Below are 21291 nucleotides of genomic sequence, written 5' to 3' on the forward strand. Positions count from 1 at the left end.
GAGCTCCGTAGTGCTCAGATACTCAGGAACAAGTCTGCTGAAATTCGACAGGCTCTCTGCTACCTAGGTAGCCTAGTGCCAGCAATTGTCACTGAAAAGCCATACATAGCTACTGCTTCAATATTCCGTTGAAAACTATCATCTCGAATGGATACATCAAGATACTGTGGTGATAAGGGTCATTAAAATACCTAGACATTTTAGAGGGGAAGCAATAATTGGGGTTCTTGTTGGAAGGGAAAAGACTGAATGGATGGGTAGATGAACTAAATTACCCTCTCATCCACCGAAGCCAGGGTTCTAGGCATGTTGGAGGATGCTATAGGGAGTTGCACAGCTACTGTTTCAGAGGTAAAAGCAAGGCTTAATTAAGCAGGATTCAGTCTTTCAAAGGCAATAAAATTAGCCCATATCTTCTGGCTGAGCTACAGCATATCTCTTAGAAAGAGATCCAGTCTTGATTTAAATGTTTCAAGTGATGGAGGATCCACCACTTCCCTTGGTAAATTGTTCCAATAGTTAATCACCCCACTATTTGAAAATTGTGCTTTATTTCTGCTTTGTCATGATTCTCCAGGACCCTTATAGTGCCGATGTGCTAACGTTAAATTCTTGTGCGATTTGCAGTGTGTGTGAAGCAACACTGGTTTAATGACCAGCCATACAAATATCTTTCATAAGCCTGGGATCATTTTAAAAATATTTTTGAGGAAGACTGCAACAACAATGGTATTTGAAAACGGGACTTCGAATTCCCATCATGCACCATGATTATGAACAGATAGATGTGAGCAAATCCATGATTCTGGGCTATGGATGCTTCCAATTATGTTTTATTATAAAACTTCTACTGAGATGCATGTTGCTTTGTTTTAATTTATATGTGTTTTTATTAGTGCTTGTTTTGCAGCTGGGAAGTGCTTATGGTGCATTCCGCTTGTTCTTTTCCATTTCATACTATTATGAAGTATTTCCCATGTAGTCCATTTGATGTGTCTGTATATAGGGGTCTTTTTTTATTTCAGAATTTTTATTACCTTGTCAAAATGATTTTGACTTCCCATTTCCACTTTATAATACCAACACCTTCTTACTGCAAATGTTGAATGTATTGAAAATGTCATTTACCAGGAAATGTCTCGGTTCTTTCTTTCTTTCTTTCTTTCTTTCTTTCTTTCTTTCTTTCTTTCTTTCTTTCTTTCTTTCTTTCTTTCTTTCTTTCTTTCTTTCTTATTAATCTTCTCCTGTAGTACATCACATATTCATTATCTATCTTTTCTGTCAAAATTGGAGTAAAAATTTCTCTCTCATTACATGCACTTAAAATCTTAAAAAAGAAAATCCCATGATATGGATAATTTAAACTTGGAGAACATTTAAATTTGAAATAATTATACATTACAAACTGAATTCCAAAATTTCTGTTGTATTCAGTGCCTGTCTTCTGCTTCAGAGTACAGAGTACTCAGGCTGGCACTGGCAGAAGCCCTCCACTGAAGAATATTGTCTTATTTTGTTTGCTCATAAATTTTAATTTATTCTATATCTTAGCTAAATTTTCACTTTTAATGGTGTAATGAAAAATGCTACTTTTAAGTCTGTTGCTTTATTTTTAGTGTTTTGTTTTTTTGTAGTATGTGAGCTTCCTCTTTATGAAATATGTTCCGAAAATGTGTCAAGAGTCCAGTGTTCAGGATTAGGATGTTGCTTCCATAAACAAATTTGCTACAGGAAAGCGGTGCCATGTAAGTATTTAGAATAGCAATATGATATACTCCAGATCCAAGACCTTGTTTGTAATTTTAAAGTGACCTTAACTCTAACTTTGTGTACTTTCCTCAAATCTCTCATTCCTCAGGCGGCAGGATTTGGGAGCAAGTTATGAGCCTGGCCCAAGGCCCACTGATATGAACAAGAGTCTTTCCATTGACTTGGTTAATATCAGGATGTAGTTGAAACTTACCTACCTGTTTTAATGTGCATATTAATCCACCTATTTTAAATTTAAAAATATTACTAGATCACAAATACATGCACATTACTCGAATTGGCAATGACATGCACAAGGCAAAACAAGCCTTGAATGACCTTATCTATGATGGGGATCTTCAAATACTGGTTTCCCACATTGAATAGAAGTTGCATTTAAAGCTTTGCTTGTATTACAAGGTGTATTAATTTTAGCTGTGCTAATTATGTATTGTTGCTCACGCAGTTTGGTAAAACACTTGAAATCACATATAAAGGCCTTCACCATTGCTTCATATATTAATTTGGCAAAGGTGTCCCCTTGACTATAATATATTGTGACAGACTCAGACCAGAAGAATATAAGAGAGTGCTGGAAGGCAGGTATATCAGCCTTCAGAATGAGCAGGCCCTTGTTCCCTGGATAAGCAAACAAAGGCCACTGCAGGCCTATTAAGATACCTGACGCCAATTAACCAGTTAAGGGCGTTAGGCTAATGGAGACAGGTGGAACCAATCAAGGTCCCACTTACACTGTTTAAAAGCTCTCCTTCCAGTGCCCTCCAAGAGGCTGAAGTGAAGGAGCTGGAGGAGAAGAAGCAGCATTGCTGAATCCTGAGGTAAGGGTGAAGCTAGGAAAAGGGGACCACGGAGGAAGTGGCCTAAGCAATCAAAGGAGTGTCAGTGGTGAAGGGAAAGCCACCAACAGCTGCTACCATTAGGGTCCCTGGGCTGGAACCCGGAGCAGAGGCCACGCCCGAGTTCCCCCCTGCCCCCCATACTCTACAGAGATCCCCTGGAGAAGGGAAGCAGGACTCGGTCCAGGCAGGAAGCCGAACTGCATCTACTGAGCTCTAAGGAGCAACAGAGACTGGGGGGTATTCCCCCTTCTCATCTCCCATACTGGCCAGTGATGAAAGTAACTCAATAGGCTGTGACTCTTGCCGCTACACTGAGAAAGGGAGGTCACATTGGGGCCTTATCAAGTTTCTGAGGCCACTGAAACCGACCAGAAGTGCGGGACCCACCAATACAGGCTCGGGACTTTATCACAATATGTACTAAAATAATATGCATTATCTGCACCATATATACAATAGTATGCATTAAGCACAAATAACAGAGCAGTTATATAGCCTAAATTGTCCTATATCTTTACTATAATCCTAGTCTCTTGTGCTAAGTATCCTATAATGCCTTGCATTCGCTGAAGTAAGCTTTGGCATAAGCAGATTGGAAACTTGTCAAAATCAAGATACATTTGTTCTATGTCTTAGTACAAGCTAGGGAAGGAACAGAACAAGAAGTTAGGGAACTGTGACAAACAGGCTGGATTTTAGAGCTGTGTAAAGAGATGTATAACTTGTCAAATCATCAGATAAATAATACCAGCTGAAATGTGTAACTTTGGGAATACATCTTCTGTGTAAGGTGAATTAATTTCACTGTATAAGATGGCTTTCTGGAGACTGGTGTGGTATAAATCTTTTTCCTGTACTACATTATTACTGGTTTATAGCAATAAATTTAATGGACGTTGGTTATTTTGTCTCCTGAGTATATTTTATAATGAACCAAAGTGTGGTCAAGCAATTGACTATACCATTTATCAATAAAATGATCTCCACAGATCTATGCTGACAGGTAGTGGTGTGCCAGCTTTCTCTAACTATAGGTGTGACACAATATATGATTTTTGAGGGAGACACTGCAATCCCAGATTACATAAGAAATCCCCGCATGTCAGATCCTAGATACTAAATTATGCATGTTATTAATCTTTGAGAAATCTGCTAATTTGGAGAAGAACTAAGGATTGTGGCCATAGCTGTTTCAGTCCCATTCAGCATTATGTTTAGGTTTATATTCTGCAATTAGTACACTGAATTTTTTAGATTTATTTGCATTTCTGAGAATTCAGCTCTAGTTTCAGCTTCCTCTACTTAAAACCACAGCACTAGAAAATGGCATGTTAGGAATGAGAGAAGTATTATGGACTAGATAGGTAGAAAATAACATGGACAGAAAAATCATAAAATAGGATTGCAAAAATGTAAGGAAAAAAATTTGAAGCACATAATGGGAGGGAAAAATCTTGAAATGACTAATGCCAGAAGACATAAAGGTGTGAGATAGTGGGCTGAAAATAGCCTCTGCCTCTATGGTTGTTGTACTCCTGTAATACAGTCTGTTTCTACGTGACTCTGACACCTGGAATGTTGTGTTATGAGGACCTTGTTATCAGAAAGGCATGGTCAAAGGTATGAGAGAGATAAGGGGTGTGAGGTAATATCTTTTATTGGACCAGCTTCTGCTGGTGGAAGAGACCAGCTTCACAAAGCTCTTCTTCAGATCTGGAAAATATTAATCAGAGTATCACAGCTAAATACAAGGTGGGACAGATTGTTAAGCATTAGGGGTTAACATATGTTGCTTGAGATCACATAAAATGAAGTGGGCAATTAACAGCTCTGCAGTCATAGGACAAAGGAGGAGTAGGTTATAAATTGTTGTAATGAGCCATAAAATCAGTGTCTCTGAGTGTAGTATGTTTAATGTCTAGCACAACCTCCTTCAGAACACTAGCCTTGCCACCATGGATGTCACCTTCCTGTACTTCAGTGTCCCTCACCAAAAATATCTACAAGACAATGTACCCCACTCAGACATCCACCCCAAACACATCATCAAATTCAACCATTTCATCCTCAGCCATAACAACTTTACATTTAACAACACACACTTTGTCCAAACCCCGGGAACAGCCGTGGGTACTAGGATGGCTCCCTGATATGCCAACCTCTTCATAGACCACCTTGAAGAAGAATTTCTGGACCAATGATATACCTAAGATACGCAGATGGTGTTTTCATCCTCTGGACAGAAGACCTAAATTCCCTCAAAGATTTCCATCGCAACTTCAACCACCACCACCCATCTATCAGACTCTCTCTAGAACACTCCCTCACGAGCATCAACTTCCTGACACCAAGATCAACTTCACGATGGAACCTTTCAGACAACTATATACAAGAAACCCACGGATCACCACACCTACCTCCACAGATCCAGTAACCACCTCAGACACACCAAGAAATCTGTTATCCACAGCCAGGCACTCAGATACCACAGAATATGCTACAGGTGAAAGTGCAGAATACACAACTTAAAACATAAAAACATAAGAATAGCCATACTGGGGCAGACCAGTGATCCTTCTAGTCCAGTATCTCATCTTCTCACAGCAGTATCTCATCTTCTCACACTTTACCACAGCAGGAGATCTCATCATGAAATGGGCCACCAACATACCTCAAGAGAACCTGCTTTAATATATTTAAAAAAACCCACCTCCAACTGCACACCCTAATTGTCACCTACCACTTCACACTGGAACGCATACGGGGGATCATCAAACAATTATAACCCATTGATTAGTGCCCCATCTGGAAAGACCTCTTTACTGAACCCTCTCTTCTGGTCTTCAAACCCCCCCCCCCCCCATCCATGCCAATTTCATCACCAGAAACAAGCTCCCCATAGATCAGGACAGAAACTCAAAGCAGCACCAGACCCTGCCAGAACAACAGATGCAAAACCTGCAAACATTTCTCCAGTGCTACAAATAAAAATATTTGCTCGGGCATGTAAGAATGAAATCAGGAGGGTCAAATCGCACCTGGAGCTGAGCAAGAGATGTCAAGAGTAACAAGAAGGGTTTCTTCAGGTATGTTGGCAAGAAGAAGAAAGCCAAGGAAAGTGTGGGCCCCTTACTGAATGGGGGAGGCAACCTAGTGACAGAGGATGTGGAAAAAGCTAATGTGCTCAATGCTTCTTTTGCCTCTGTCTTCACTAACAAGGACAGCTCCCAGACTGCTGCGCTGGGCATCACAACATGGGGAGTAGATGGCCAGCCCTCTGTGGAGAAAGAGGTCGTTAGGGACTATTTAGAAAAGCTGGACGTGCACAAGTCCATGGGGCCGGACGAGTTGCATCCGAGAGTGCTAAAGGAATTGGCGGATGTGATTGCAGAGCCATTGGCCATTATCTTTGAAAACTTGTGGCGAACGGGGGAAGTCCCAGATGACTGGAAAAAGGCTAATGTAGTGCCCATCTTTAAAAAAGGGAAGAAGGAGGATCCTGGGAACTACAGGCCAGTCAGCCTCACCTCAGTCCCCGGAAAAATCATGGAGCAGGTCCTCAAGGAATCAATCCTGAAGCACTTACACGAGAGGAAAGTGATCAGGAACAGTCAGCATGGATTCACCAAGGGTAGGTCATGCCTGACTAATCTAATCACCTTCTATGATGAGATTACTGGTTCTGTGGATGAAGGGAAAGCAGTGGATGTATTGTTTCTTGACTTTAGCAAAGCTTTTGACACGGTCTCCCACAGTATTCTTGTCAGCAAGTTAAAGAAGTATGGGCTGGATGAATGCACTATAAGGTGGGTAGAAAGTTGGCTAGATTGTTGGGCTCAACGGGTAGTGATCAATGGCTCCATGTCTAGTTGGCAGCCGGTGTCAAGTGGAGTGCCCCAGGGGTCGGTCCTGGGGCCGGTTTTGTTCAATATCTTCATAAATGATCTGGAGGATGGTGTGGATTGCACTCTCAGCAAATTTGCGGATGATACTAAACTGGGAGGAGTGGTAGATACGCTGGAGGGCAGGGATAGGATACAGAGGGACCTAGACAAATTGGAGGATTGGGCCAAAAGAAATCTGATGAGGTTCAATAAGGATAAGTGCAGGGTCCTGCACTTAGGACGGAAGAACCCAATGCACAGCTACAGACTAGGGACCGAATGGCTAGGCAGCAGTTCTGCGGAAAAGGACCTAGGGGTTACAGTGGACGAGAAGCTGGATATGAGTCAGCAGTGTGCCCTTGTTGCCAAGAAGGCCAATGGCATTTTGGGATGTATAAGTAGGGGCATAGCGAGCAGATCGAGGGACGTGATTGTTCCCCTCTATTCGACATTGGTGAGGCCTCATCTGGAGTACTGTGTCCAGTTTTGGGCCCCACACTACAAGAAGGATGTGGAGAAATTGGAGAGAGTCCAGCGAAGGGCAACAAAAATGATTAGGGGTCTGGAACACATGACTTATGAGGAGAGGCTGAGGAAACTGTGACTGTTTAGTCTGCAGAAGAGAAGAATGAGGGGGGATTTGATAGCTGCTTTCAACTACCTGAGAGGTGGTTCCAGAGAGGATGGTTCTAGACTATTCTCAGTGGTAGAAGAGGACAGGACAAGGAGTAATGGTCTCAAGTTGCAGTGGGGGAGGTTTAGGTTGGATATTAGGAAAAACTTTTTCACTAAGAGGGTGGTGAAACACTGGAATGCGTTACCTAGGGAGATGGTAGAATCTCCTTCCTTAGAAGTTTTTAAGGTCAGGCTTGACAAAGCCCTGGCTGGGATGATTTGATTGGGGATTGGTCCTGCTTTGAGCAGGGGGTTGGACTAGATGACCTCCTGAGGTCCCTTCCAACCCTGATATTCTATGATTAAATAGCAACACCCCTCATAACACACCTTTCAAGATCCATGGGTCCTACACAACATGTGGTGTGCTGCATCATGGACCAGATCACCAACATACCCTGAGAGAACTTGCTTCAATACAGAAATAAATCTCCCTCTGACCACACACCCCTAGTTGTCACCTACCACTCCACATTGGAACCCATACAGGGTATCATCAAACAACCTCAACCCATACTTGATGGGGACGCCATCCTGAAAGAAATTTTTCCTGAACCCCCTCTTCTGGCCTTCAGACAACCTTCCCGGCCTCTCAAAGCTCATCATCAGACACAAGCTTGCCACAGACCAGGACACACCAACTCTAAGTGTTCTCTACAAGAACAATAGATGCAAAACCTGTAGACATATCTCCACTGCTACAATGATCAATAATCCCAGAATACACCTTTCCAGATCCATGGGTCCTACATATACCTGTAAAACAGATGGTGTACCTTATCCAGCACATCAATTTCCACAACAACTATGTGTTTGAAACCAGACAATCACTACACTCTCTAATGCAGTCACACAGAAAAATAAGACAAAAATGCCCTATTACCCAACAGCGAATACTTTTCACAAAGTGATCACTATATATGATCTCTCAGTCCTCGTCCTCAAAGGAAACCTGCACAACACCTCTGAATGATGAGTCTTGGAACTTAAATTCATATCTCTGCTAGCTACTAAAAATTCTGGACTAAACAGAGAAACTGGTTGTATGGCTCATTACAAGAATTTGTAACCTATTAACCCTCCTTTGTCCTATGCTTGCAAAGGTGTTAATTGTCCACTTCATTTTACATGAACTTCTGCTACTTATGTTAACATCTTTATGCTTAACAATCTGTCCCACATTGTATTTAGCTGTGACACTGATTGCTGTGACACTGGCCCAAAGAAGAGCCCTGTGAAGCTTGAAAGCTTGTATCTTCCACCAACAAAAGTTGTTCCAATAAAAGATATTACTTCATGCACCTCGTCTCCCTCAGATCCCGGGACCAACATGGCTACAATAGCACTGCAAACAATGATGGAAAATGGTCAAAGGTATTCAGAGAGGCAATAATGAACTTTTTAATGGGATGATGCATTGATTTACCATGGACGATTAAGCAAGCTAAATATGAACAGCTTGGCTAAGTGACAACTAAGTGTGAGAGGAATCTGAAAATACAATAGAAAAGTTTAACACCAAGAAGAGAGAGGATTTTTTTTTTCAATAATAAAATGGAGAGGGAGTATGTGTGATAAACAGGGGGAATGAAATGGAATGTAACTAAGAAAAGGGACATTTGGGATCCATGTTGAGGAAAAACTTCCTGATAGTGACATCATTTAGCCTGTGAAATAACGGAAGTGGTGGAATCACTTTTACTAGGTAGGTTTTAATCTAGACTGGACAAAAGGGTAGTAAATATACAGCTGGAGATGGTCCTGTATTAACTGCGGGGGGTGGACTAGCTGACCTAATTTTCCATTTCTAGATTCTTTGCACTAGAAGGCTCTCTGCCCCCACATACTGTTCGTTTTTTACATGCTTTTATCTTCCTCCTTCCCTTCCTCTTTGTGAAACAAGCCCATGTGTTTTTGCTCCAGTGCTTCATCCTGATAATTTGGTCTGCACTTTGTGCAAAATAGCTTTTCTACTTCTCCCTGTTTATTTTCAGTGACCTAGGGATCTATGCTCCTCTGTAGCAGCTGGTCCACTATAATAACCTTGTGGATTTTTTCCTAGAGGTGCGGGCGGCAGAGTTCAAGACTTCAGGACTCAGTAGAAGCCTTGCTAACGTAGGCCTCCTGAGAATGTGCTGAACTGCCACATCCTCTTCTTATTGGAGCTGACTGGAACATTTTCAACAAAACAATTTTTTGTTGGAAAATGCTGATTCATGAAAATTGAAACTTTTCCCTTGAATATCTAATTGTACAATAATTTTAACTTCCAACAGAGTTCTGTTCAGAATAAACTATTTCATTAAAAATTGGTTATGGGTGAGTGTATATACATTTATTGTGATACCTTAGGAATTCAAACACATTGCCATCAATGGCTACTGTATGTCTACATGTCTGAGAAAAGGTATGAAGGGGAATTCCTTTAGAAACTGGTTGCATTTTGAAGTTGTTTTCATGTCTTATTTGGAAATCAAAGGAGAGAGGTGAAGAATAATCTTTTAAAAAGGTAAACTAAACAGGATTCTTAGTTTAATGGCATCAATATTCGGCAGAAAAATCCAGACTCCAAACAGTAGCTTCTGAGACCAGCTGAGTGTCTTAGACCTTACAAAGGAGAGCATATATTGGCTGCGAAAAGCTGCTGCTATTTCAAAGATTGGTGCATGCAGCTAGTACAGCGCTCTCCATACTGTTCCTGTATTTAATCTGCAGGCTGTCCCAAGTAGTATTTAAAGAAGAAGAAAAAATCAGTGAGAGCTTTAGATGACACTAAAATGCAATTATTTTTCAGCATACATGCAAGTGTTCATCATCTTGATACTACTCATCATGGGATCCTTCATTTTATTTGTATTCCACAGGTGAGTACTTTGATATTATAAAATCAATTTAATTGTTTCACTTGGATAATATAAAATGAAAATGCCCCATGACTTGATTCAAAATACATGGGAATTTTGTCAGATGCTGAGTCATTTGATTTACAGGCAAGTCTGTTAGTCGCCCAGGGAATGTTCAGTGAACACTACTGTGTTTCAGAGAATTATCTATAGTATGAGCCATGACAAAACTATTTTGAACACCTTAATCTGCGATGTAAGCTTGATGGTGATTCATTGAGACTAACTCCTCTCAGTCCTGAAGAAAGGTTGATTACAACTCTATACCACTTAAGGAAGGATTGAGAGAAATGATAGATACTTAATCATATCTAGAAGACTTGTGGCATTAAGGAAGTCTGGGTTAAATCCCTCTCTTTGTGCTTTACATAAAAGCTTGAATACATGAACAAAGATCTGCAAACAAGCAGAAAGCCAGATGGTGATCATAGTATGCATTTATTTTAAAGACTTAAGCTTTTAGGAATATAGGAAGCCTAAAGAAATTAACCATTCTATGAGCCATTTTAGTTCCATGGAAAACTTGTAAAACCAGCTTGTGTCCATGTACAGAAGTGTTCCAGCTGGCTTACGTGCATACTTAAGTGCATAGGATTAGACTTATTCCAAGCAAATGCAGAAGGTACTAAAAATGGCTTGTACTGAAACAGTACACATAGTTGTCCTACAGGGCACCAGAGGCCTTTTCAGATCTCTCAGAATCTATTGCTTCTGGGAGATATGCCAAGAACTGTGGGAAATGGTATCCTGAGATCATTGCATCTGACACAGTTTAGAGAAGGATGGCAGGACTGTCTTATTTCACCTTGACAGAAGATATTGGTACTCTCCTGGGAGCTGCAGGTGAATTACTTCTGACTCACTATGGGAGGCATGGTTCATTAGATTTCACCCTGAACATAAGAAAGATGAGAATAGCCGTCTGAGTAGACAGGTCCTAAGGAGAAAAAGTCCCATACGACCAGCTCAGATGAGAGAGAAGGCTTAGGCTAGGGTCTGTATAATATTACTTTGAATTACCTTTTCTGTGGTGACTTTCTGATTCATTACAAGAAGTGTGTAGGTTGTTGGAGTTGTTTTGGAGTATCCACATGTTTAGTGGCCTATTGCTGGCTGACATTTTAGGGTGGGAAAGGATGGTAAAAACACTGGACCAGGACTTAGAGAATCAGGGTTTTGTGCACAGTGCTGCCATTGTCTTGTGGTGTGCCAAGTAACTTAACGTCTCCATGTGAAGTTCTCCATTTGTACCTTACCTAACAGGAGTGAGGAGACATTTATGTCCCTCTAATGTTTGTGAGGGACTAAGATGTTATGGTGATGTGGGCCATATGAGTACCTAGATAGAAAGCTGAGGAGAAGGAGAAAGCTGTGCTCCAAGAAATGTGAATTTAAATTTAGAGAGCCCTGTACCTGTTAGGTAAGTGTAACATCAAACTTCAATACTTTTAAACTTGTTTACTCGATATAAAACCTAGAAATATAGTACACATAGGGTCCGTAATAAATAACCAATTTCTTCTGTTTAGAAAGGGCATTAAGAGACTTTTCAACAAAGCTGTCACCTCATCAAAAGCTTTGTAAGCATCTAGAATATTTTGTTAAACCCGATCACTTATCAAGATGTGTCACTTGCATTATTTGGCTCACGCAAGCAAATCAGCCTTGAACTGTTAGTTGCTCTATCGGCACAACTCACTTAACCTTGGTTTTGACAGATTGCCTGCAGCTTCATTAATTATAATCTAGGAACAGAGAAGGGTAAAGAAAAAAGAATCAAACAACTCCCTGATGTTTTTAGATTTATTTTTGATGCAGCTAGTGTGTAGGAAATGATATGATTTGGTACCTAAGGTTCATTTGATCCATTAAGGCAAAACATATCATTATCACTCGGTGCCTCAAGTTGGAAGGGTAGAAAATTAGACAATTAAGGATTCAAGTATCAAAAGAGAAGAAACATAAATACAATGGAATGATATAAAATAATGAAACACTTCTGGTAATTCCATTTATTCTGGGGAATGCTTTTGCAGGAAGGGGCCCTCCTCTTGCCTCATTGTTGTCTTTTGCAGTGGCATCTACAGCCTTCTCACTGTTAAGAGAAGCGGAGCATTGTCATGAATTCTAACCTAAAGGGACTGATCCCATTTTTAAGAAGAATGAACATCAACCATTTGAGAGCCTTATATGGTATTCTCCCCCATTCATTCAAAAAATGCCAACCTCTCAGGTAGCTTCTCTGATAAGATCTAGTAGAGGATTTTTCTGTGAATCTACTGAGGAAAATACTCTCTGCCATGTTCAGTGGGTGGATGGCAAAGAGCTTTCTTTTTTGTCAATATTCCCCTCTTCCATACAAGTTCTGCCCTGGGAATAGTAACACAGACGGCTGGATTTGCTGGTCTGTCACATTCACTTGATTTTTTTAAACAGGTGGAGCATGATCCAGAATTCCTGCTGGGTAGGGGAAGTCTCTACTAGTGTAAAGGTGGTGGAGATGACTTCCTTGCTTCCTACACCAGAGCAGCACCACCTGGCATGGGAGGTTGAGAAGGGTATCTTGGGGACAGGGAGTGGGAAGAGAGGGGGTATGGTGGAGCAAGGCTCCACTGTGGTTGATTCCCCACTGACGTAATGTCCCCGAGGGATCTTATACTAGAAGGACACTGGACCAAGATCCTGCCTGAAGGTTTCTGTGTTGTTCCTCATGCTTTAGACCTTACTATGGTCACGTGTAGGGATCCTTAATCAGAAAGGCTGAACTATAGTATACACCAGTGGTTCTCAAAGCTGGTCCGCAGCTTGTTCAGGGAAAGCCCCTGGTGGGCCGGACCGGTTTGTTTACCTGCCGCGTCCGCAGGTTCGACTGCTCGCGGTTTGCCACTCCAGGCCAATGGGGGCCGCGGGAAGCAGTGCGGGCCAAGGAACGTGCTGGCTGCCCTTCCCGCAGCCCCCGTTGGCCTGGACCGGCAAACCGTGGCCAGTGGGAGCCGTGATCGGCCGAACCTGTGGACGCGGCTAACCAGTTCAGAGTGGGAAAGTCGATCATTGGAGTCGTGTTGATGGAAGTGTGCAGAGCCATTAATCACATCCTGCTCCGAAAGACCGTGACTCTGGGCAACGTGCGTGACATTGTGGATAGCTTTGCACAAATGGGCTTCCCTAACCGCAGAGGAGCGATAGATGGCACTCACAGTCCAATTCTGGCACCGGACCACCTAGCCACCGAGTACATTAATCACATGGGGTATTTCTCAGTGGTTCTCCAGGAGCTTATTAGCTGAATAACCTGGCAGTTTGTGTATACCAGTGGTTCTCAAAACCGGCCCACAGCTTGTTCAGGGAAAGCCCCTGGAGGGCCAGACCAGATCAGTAGCAGTCTGGAGTAGCCAGCTTCCACAGTGCAATCGCCACGCGCTTCTCCAATGACAGGGCAGCTCTCATTCTCGTGTCCTTGCGCTGCAGGGCTGGGGAGAGCTCATCACACAGTCCCATGAACGTGACTTTCCTCATGCAAAAGTTCTTCAGCCACTGCTCGTCATCCTAGATGTGCATCATGCTGTGATCCCATCATTCAGTGCTTGTTTCCCGAGCCCAAAAGCAGCACTCCACTGTGGTCAGCACCTCAGTGAATGCCACAAGCAATCTTGTGCCATAGCTACTATGCGTGGCGAGATCAATGTCACACTCCTCTTGCCTTTGTAGTTTAAGGAATAACTCCACTGCCACTTGTGACGTGTTGGTCAGAGTGAGCAGCATACGGGTCAGCGGTGCAGGATCCATTCCTGCAGGGTGCGCAGTACACAAACAGTTGAAAGATGGCGCCAAATGCGGACAGAAGCACAGGGATTGATGGGATGCGAAGCAATGCATCACAGGGCATTGGGACTGGACCCAGGATGCCCCACGACCTCCTCCGCTTTCCCACAAGTCTTAGTGGCAGAAGAGAAAGAGGTGCTCTGTGGGATAGCTGCCCAGAGTGCGCCACTCCGAATACCGCTGCAAGTGCCGCAAGTGTGAACACGCTATTGCGCGGGCAGCTGTCAGTGTGAACCACAACAGCGGTTTCCCTTCTGCGGTCTCTGAGCAGCACTGTAACTGCCGGCGCTGTCACTCTGCCAGTGTAGACGTGCCCTAAGGTTCCTTTTTCTTTTTCATCTGCGAAAACTTTCCCAACCAGAAAGGCTCTTCAGGAGGAAAAGCAGGGAATTAAAGTAATACAGAATTTCTAACCCAGTGGTTTTCAAACTGTGGGCCGTGACCCAGTACTGGGTTGCGGAATGTAAGGCACTGGGTCGCAGCGGCTCAGTCCCGTCGGCGGTGCTGCCCGGCTAAGGCAGGCTAGTCCCTACCTGTTCTGACACTGCACTGCGCCCTGGAAGTGGCCAGCATCAGGTCCAGATCCTAGGGGTGTGTGTGTGTGTGGGGGGGTGCCATGGGGCTCCACGTGCTGCCCCCACCCCGAGCACTGGCTCCACACTCCCATTGGCTGGTTCTCAGCCAATGGGAGCTAGGGGACGGGGTACCTGCGGGTGAGAGCCACACAGAGCACTTGTGCATGTCCGCCTAGGAGCTGGACCTGCTGCTGGCTGCTTCCAAGGCACCAGGACAGGCAGGAAGCCTGCCTTAGCACCCCCACTGCGCCGCTGACTGGGAGCCGCCTGCGGTAAGTCTGTGCCCCAACCTCCTGCTCCAGCCCTCAGCCCCTCCCACCCCAACCCAGAGCCCCCTCCTGCACCCCAAACTCCTCATCCCCAGCCCTACCCCACAGCTCTCACCCCTGCACTCCAACCCTCTGCCCCAGCCCTGAGCCCCTCCCGCACTCCAAACCCCTCATCCCCAGCTCTGTTGGGTCACAGGCATCAACAGTTTTCTTCAACTGGGTTAGAAAAAAAGTTTGAAAACCACTGCTCTAACCAACGCCTCTTTGCCTTCATCCAGAACCGTAATTACTAGAGGGAATCTTTATCCATTACAAACACTTGTACAAAAACTAAACATACATCTTTACGTACCTCCCGTGATACCCATATATGAGTGTGCTCTCCATGTAGTCAGAACATCCTTGTGGCAGGGCTATTATTTTGCCCAGCCTCTTAGTTGGGGTTAGAAACCTGCCTAAAGATGCTGAAGTCGTGCTGATAAATACTTGTGGCAGATGAAGTTCATTAACTCCACCTGGAATAAAGGTAGGTGGAGTCTTTTCTGGAGGGAGGAATCTAGGGGGCTAGGACTGGGGAGATTGAAACCTTAGGGACAGCCATGCTCAGGGAGATGTATGTTATGTTGCTGGTTTTGTATTACCAGTTAAGCCAGACTCAAGGCAGGGAGGTGAATTGGGGCATTGTCTCAAGGCCTGGGCATTGTGTTGCAGAAAAAGAGGAGTCTCACCTTGTACCACCTTGTACAGTACCACACTGACACAGGGTGGTGGTAATACTTTGCACTGTTCATCTTCAAAGCACTCTATAAATATGAATTGCTAATCCTCCTTCCATCCCTGTGAAGTAGAGCAGTTAGTATAATCACACTCCCTCCTCCACAGACCCGGAAACAATGACTTGCTCAGGACCCCAGAGGGAGTTGTTTCTGAGGAAGAATTAGAATGTCAGCATTCCTGGTTCAAAATCCCATGCCCTAAGTAAGAGATAATGCTCCTTTCTCTCCCTGCGCATAGTCTGAAGTGTGCTGTTAAACTAACAGGGCTACAACAATTAAATCAGGAAATCATTTCATTTAGCTTTCTGGTAGAGAAGAGGAGAAGAAAGAACATGAGTCGACAGAAAAATGTGCCAGAACTGTATCCCACTGCTACTTATTTTAATGAAGAAGACAAGGAAGGAAAAATTAGCTCTGATGATTCAAAAAGTAAGGCCATATTTTTATTACACTAAGTATAATGAATGTTCCTAGGCACTCTCTTTGCATGTTGTGCAGTAGTGCTGCTTGAAAAGTAAAAGAAATCTATGTATAGAAGAATGCTAGGTAGACGTAAAAGCATGAGATGGGGCAAATGGAAAGGAGGGTAGGGGAACAGAGTTGGAGAAACAAGTTACATTGCAAACACTTAAATTAGGAGCACTCTTCTAGCAGCACAGACTCTGAAGCACTTCTAGTACTGACTAGCCTAGAGGGCAAAAGACCAGAACTGGGAACTGACCCAAGTTTCCTGGTTAGTGCACAGCATTACCATTGGGTCACCAAACAGGCCCAGTCTGTAAAATCATAACAAATATTATGGTTGCATTTCAACTTTCCTGTGGCTGAGCTGTGGCAGTGACAGTTAATTTTTTTTTTTTAATTTTAATTTAGTGCTCTCAAAGGTGCCATATTGTCAGCAACGGACACCGAAGTCCACTACTGTGGTGCCATAGGGTCTTGATCTTTCCCTGAGGGAGGCCTGTTCTTTTTAAAACTTTCACTTCTGGACCACCAAACAGCTGAGAAATTCCAATTGCTCGTTGCTTGAAATGAGTTTGTTCTCAGTCAAGTGACTGTCACCAAAACACATTGTCAGACTTGGCACTAACTGACAAAGCTTCATGGACAGTTTCAATGATGTCACTAGGGCAACGCTTGCATAGCTTCCCATGCCAGTCAAGCATTATTTAATTTGAACTGACACAGAGACTGAGCTTCTCTCTTTCACCCAGAGGTGGTCCCTGTATGTTGCTCAAAGGGGATTTGTGGTGAAGCTCATATTGCCACTGCCCATGCTGTATATCTTCTGTGGCTAAACTCTTGCATTACATAAGCATCAAGCTGAGTTTAAAAGATTACCTACTGTATGTTTAACTATTGCAAGCTGAAGTGAGTAATAAGGCTATTGCTATTTTTATAATGCAATCTTTTTGCATAAGGTGAAAGTTAAAATGCTGGCAAAGATGAATGAAAGATGGTACTGGAAGAACTGGAATAAGAAAAAAGAAAAAAAGATCCAATTGCCGTATGGAGTTGAGGAATGTACAATACCACCATTTTGCGCAGTGCATCGTATGGTATAACACTCATTAGAGCCCTCCTAAAATATTCCTTACAACAATACATTTTGTTTAATATTTCATTATATACTTTATTTAACATGTCATAACTGGCCATAGGGGAGAGAGACTTTTGGAAAGTGTTTCTTGGTCAATTAGGAGTAATTCCCTGTATGAAAGAGTTTTTAAAGCAAAACTTCCAAAATTGGTGGTTGTTGTGTGTTGACTTCAATGGGGTTTGGACCAGGCCCTTAACTAGAAGTTATTGGGCTCAGTGGTGTTCAGATGGCCACTAAAACCTGCACTTTACTGTTACAATATTAAACCAATTTCTCTGTGGTTTGGGGGCATCGTGACTCTGGCCTGATTTTACTACAAAAATCATCCTTTTAAGTATTCCTTGAACACACATGTGTAGAGACAGAAAAAGCACCATTAAAATGAATGGAAATCAAGAGATGAGTGTTTTTTCATTTTGGAAATGTTTTCATTTCCGTTCAGCAAAGTCTTTCAGAGGGCAAAAGGTGGGTTTTAAAAGTCTCTTGCTGATACTAAATTTCTTCCTTGGGGAGAACAGTCAATTTGTTGTTTGGTTTTGGCTCAACAGTGGTTTGAGAGAGAGAGAGAGAGACGCACACGCACACACAAAAGAGAGAGGATAGAATAGCCAAAGATATAAAAATCCTGCTCTGATGCTATCTCTCATGCTTGCAGTTGAGTCAATGGAAAATCAACAGTCAGGTCAGCAGACATGCACTTTGATCTCTGGACCCCGTCTCTTTTTCCTGATTGGGGATAGCATCAGTATTTCATGTTGGGACAGGGCTACTTAAACTGTCTTAGACTGTTGTGCTGGTCATGGCAATGATATTGTGAGGTTCGATACTTTCCAGAGTTGACTTAGAAGCCAAAAAGATGGTGTAATGGTTGTCCATATCCCCAGAGTCCACAGCCAAAGACATTCCCAGGGTGAGGGTGATGTGTGTTATCTCCCAAAGCTCCTGAAGATGCTACTTGAAAATAAGCTGGTACTTCTATGACGGTTCTTTGGGTACCCAGGACTGAGAGTCACCTTGTTACCCCCTGCCTCCACTGAGAGGGACACTTGTTTGTGCTTAACTGGGTGTCAGCTCCCTGACACCACCAGCTTGTTAGCCACACAAGCACTCTCTTCTGGGCTATGCCAACCCTTACTTTGAAGCATTCCCAGTAGTGTCCTGCCTCCTCTCCTTTGAACAGTCTCATAAATACTGGGTCTGTTGCCCTCTGAGGAACAATGTATACACGAGCTTAAATGATTCAACTCACGATCATCTCCTTGTACAATACCATAGAACTGAGATATATTTATAGTGGAAAACAACAAAAATAAAGTATTATCAAAGATTCAAGATGTTGTGAGTAAGGATAATGGAAACTAAAGAGTTACATATAAAACAAAATCATCATACAGTACATTTTCTAGAGCCTAAACTTGATAGGCTATTCTTCTGTCTAAACTAAGACGTTTATCTCACCCTAATGTCCTCTGCAGTGTTTCAGATGAGCCTGGTAGAGATCCCATTTTCATGAATATAATCACACTGCCCAATTACTTCCTAGGTGCAGAGTAAAGGGGTATCTCCTTGCCTTCTGCTTATATCCCCAATGTTCATTGTCCACCTCTTGGACAGTGGGTAGTTTTTTATGAGTCCCTGCTTTTTTCCTGCCGATTTCACATCCCCCTGTTGATTTCGTATGTAGATGACAGGTATGTTGGCTTACAATGCTTAATTTAATGCCAGCTGATAGGCGAATACAGGCATCCAGATCCCGCCCCCCCCTTCACACTGAGCTGCCCGCACCCAGATTGCCCCACAAAGAACCATCTCACCCCACACCTGTATCCCCCCCCACTAAGCCCCTCAACACTTGGATCCTGCCGGGCTGAGCCTGTCTGCCCACAATTGGTGCACCTGGCATGGAGGGGCAGGGCCCCCCGGGGCATTTCTGGGGCAGGACCGTCCCTTGTGCTGTGTCAGGATCTGGTGATTTTCCACCTCCATTCAACCAGGGGCCTGTGCTCCCCACTGCTATGCGGGAGCCTCCATATTTATTTATTGACTAATAACATTTGCAGAATTTTAAAATATTGTACTCAGAATTTTTAATTTTTTGGCATAGATTTTATTTTTTGATGCAGAATTCCCTCAGGAGTAAACTATATAGACACATATAAACTATATAGACACATTGTCATTATCTTTACTTAGTACCTTCTTCTGCCTTTTATATATCTTACATTCTGGCTACCTTAAATTCATTTTAATCTGGTCTTTCAATAAAATACATGATTTTTAATGTGTGAGTGGCAGAACAGTGTGCCATAGTAATGATACTTGGCACGTTATAAAGTGATTTTTATTCAAGCTTCAGAAAGCATTTTGCAAACATTAATGAATTTATCCTCATGATATAGGGAAATATTATTATCCCTGAATTACAGATGCGGAATTACTCTCTCTCTGAGAGAAATTCCACAAGTGCCTTGTGCAAGGTCATACAGGAAGCCTTTGGCAGAGCTACTGAATCCCTGTTATGTGTCTTAACTACTAGGCTACTTTTCCTTCCAGATTTTTTATGATACAGAGAAGAAAGGTTCTTTGGGGGCAGTAAAACCCAACTGTTTTCTGTGGTTCACAAGTATTTATTGCTGTATGTCTTCTCTCCACTTCCTCACCCCACCCCTCCGCCCCTTTGTATTTTTCACTAGGTGCACTTGGGGTTTAAAACCTTGGATAACACATGTTGACAACTGACCAAGAGCTAGGTGAATATGAGCACTGTGCACTTGTTTGGCACCTTTTCTTCGGGGGATGAAAAGTACTCAGAAAGAGTGATTCTTACAGCACCCTTTTGAAGTACAGTTTATTTCCCTTCTTCAGAGAGCCTGCAATGGTTTTAGTTTCCCGAGGGATCACCTAGACTGGTTCCCAGTCCTAGCATTTGCCTTTGAATCTTGGTCAATGAGCCAATGTTTCTTGAAAATTCTGAAATTGGGTTATTTCTTCTTCCTCCATGGGGATTCTGAGGAGGATCAGGATCTACTAAACCCTATTAGATGAGTACTGGTCCAGCTGTTGAATGATTAATAGTTTTCAGCCCATAACACTACCATTTAGACATCCCTGAATAAGGGGAGGGAATATCACATAATCTTTATTTCCCTCAATTTGTGTATTTGTAAAATAGAAATAATACCTACTTTCCAGGCGAGTAGTGAGTCTTAAATTTGTGAATGTTTTAAAGTGCTGCAAGATTCTCAGAAAGTGCTACAGACATCCACAGTGTAACTTAAAAAAATCTGATGCTGACAAAGAGAAATACTGGGAAATGAAGACAAGAAGCCTGTGCAGGCAGGAGTGACTGGGAATGGAAGTTGGTCTTGGGGGCAAAACCTGGGACTGGATGGGAAAGGAGACTGGGGCAAGGAACCTTAGGTTGGGAGCGGATTGGGAGCAGGAATAGAGGGAGATTGAGATTGGATGAGGAGCTCAGAGGCTGAAACTGAGACTGGCTGGGCCTAGTGGGGAGACTAGAATGAGGATTCCAGGGGTGAAGACTGGAACTGGGAACTGGGCTGAGGGGAAGACTAGGAATCAGATAGGAGCCAAGGTGGATTGGGACTAGTTAGGCAAGAAGATTGGGATTGGGATGAGGAGCCAGGGAAGACTGGAGGGAGACACTGGACTAGGATAGAAAGAGGCTGAAAGGGTCTGAGGAGTCTTTAGCCACTAGCACACACTCCCACCAGACTCCTGAGTCTCACCATTCCTCTATTGTCAGCAAATATGTATGAAACCCAGCCAGGGCTGGATTAACTTTTTGTGGGCCTGGTGCCAAACATATTTGTGGGCCGCCCTGGGGAATGAAGGGGCCACAGGCAAGAGCACAGCGGGCAGATTGGATTTGATTTAAATCACTTGTCAGGAAGACTCAATTTAATCATGGATTTCTACATACAAGTGCATTCTTGTTGGTTGTTATAACCTTAAAACATATTCTTCACAACTCAAAGATAGCTAGATAGATGCAGGTTTCATTTTTAGAAGGTACACACTATACATTTTTAAACAGTAATTTATTTTGAAAACTTTTCAGATGAGTTTTACAGCTATATCAGAAAATGAATGATTGTTTGGTTATTTCATTTACCAAAGGTAATTGAAGCAGATATTTATGAAGTCATTGGGAGGTG

General features: G+C 42.9%; 1 protein-coding gene across 3 annotated transcripts; it reads left to right on the plus strand.

Moving 5' to 3' along the window:
- The first annotated feature begins 258 nt into the window (after positions 1 to 258).
- Positions 259 to 17693, plus strand: TEX29 (testis expressed 29). 3 transcript variants are annotated; one of them, XM_043524230.1, is made up of 4 exons: positions 259 to 1745; positions 9963 to 10032; positions 15815 to 15942; positions 16387 to 16894. In XM_043524230.1, exons 1-4 carry the CDS (start codon positions 1577 to 1579, stop codon positions 16446 to 16448), a joined length of 429 nt encoding a protein of 142 aa, XP_043380165.1. In that variant the 5' UTR covers positions 259 to 1576; the 3' UTR covers positions 16449 to 16894. The 3 variants fall into 3 exon arrangements, 2 of the variants coding, with proteins under 2 accessions (XP_043380165.1, XP_043380166.1); XM_043524231.1 differs by lacking the exon at positions 16387 to 16894 and adding an exon at positions 16935 to 17693 and having other exon boundaries at positions 599 to 1745; XR_006284441.1 differs by lacking the exons at positions 259 to 1745; positions 16387 to 16894 and adding exons at positions 2536 to 2588; positions 16935 to 17684.
- The last annotated feature ends 3598 nt before the right edge of the window (positions 17694 to 21291 follow it).

This window comes from Chelonia mydas, chromosome 1, assembly GCF_015237465.2.
Source record: "Chelonia mydas isolate rCheMyd1 chromosome 1, rCheMyd1.pri.v2, whole genome shotgun sequence".
NCBI lineage: Eukaryota > Metazoa > Chordata > Testudines > Cheloniidae > Chelonia > Chelonia mydas.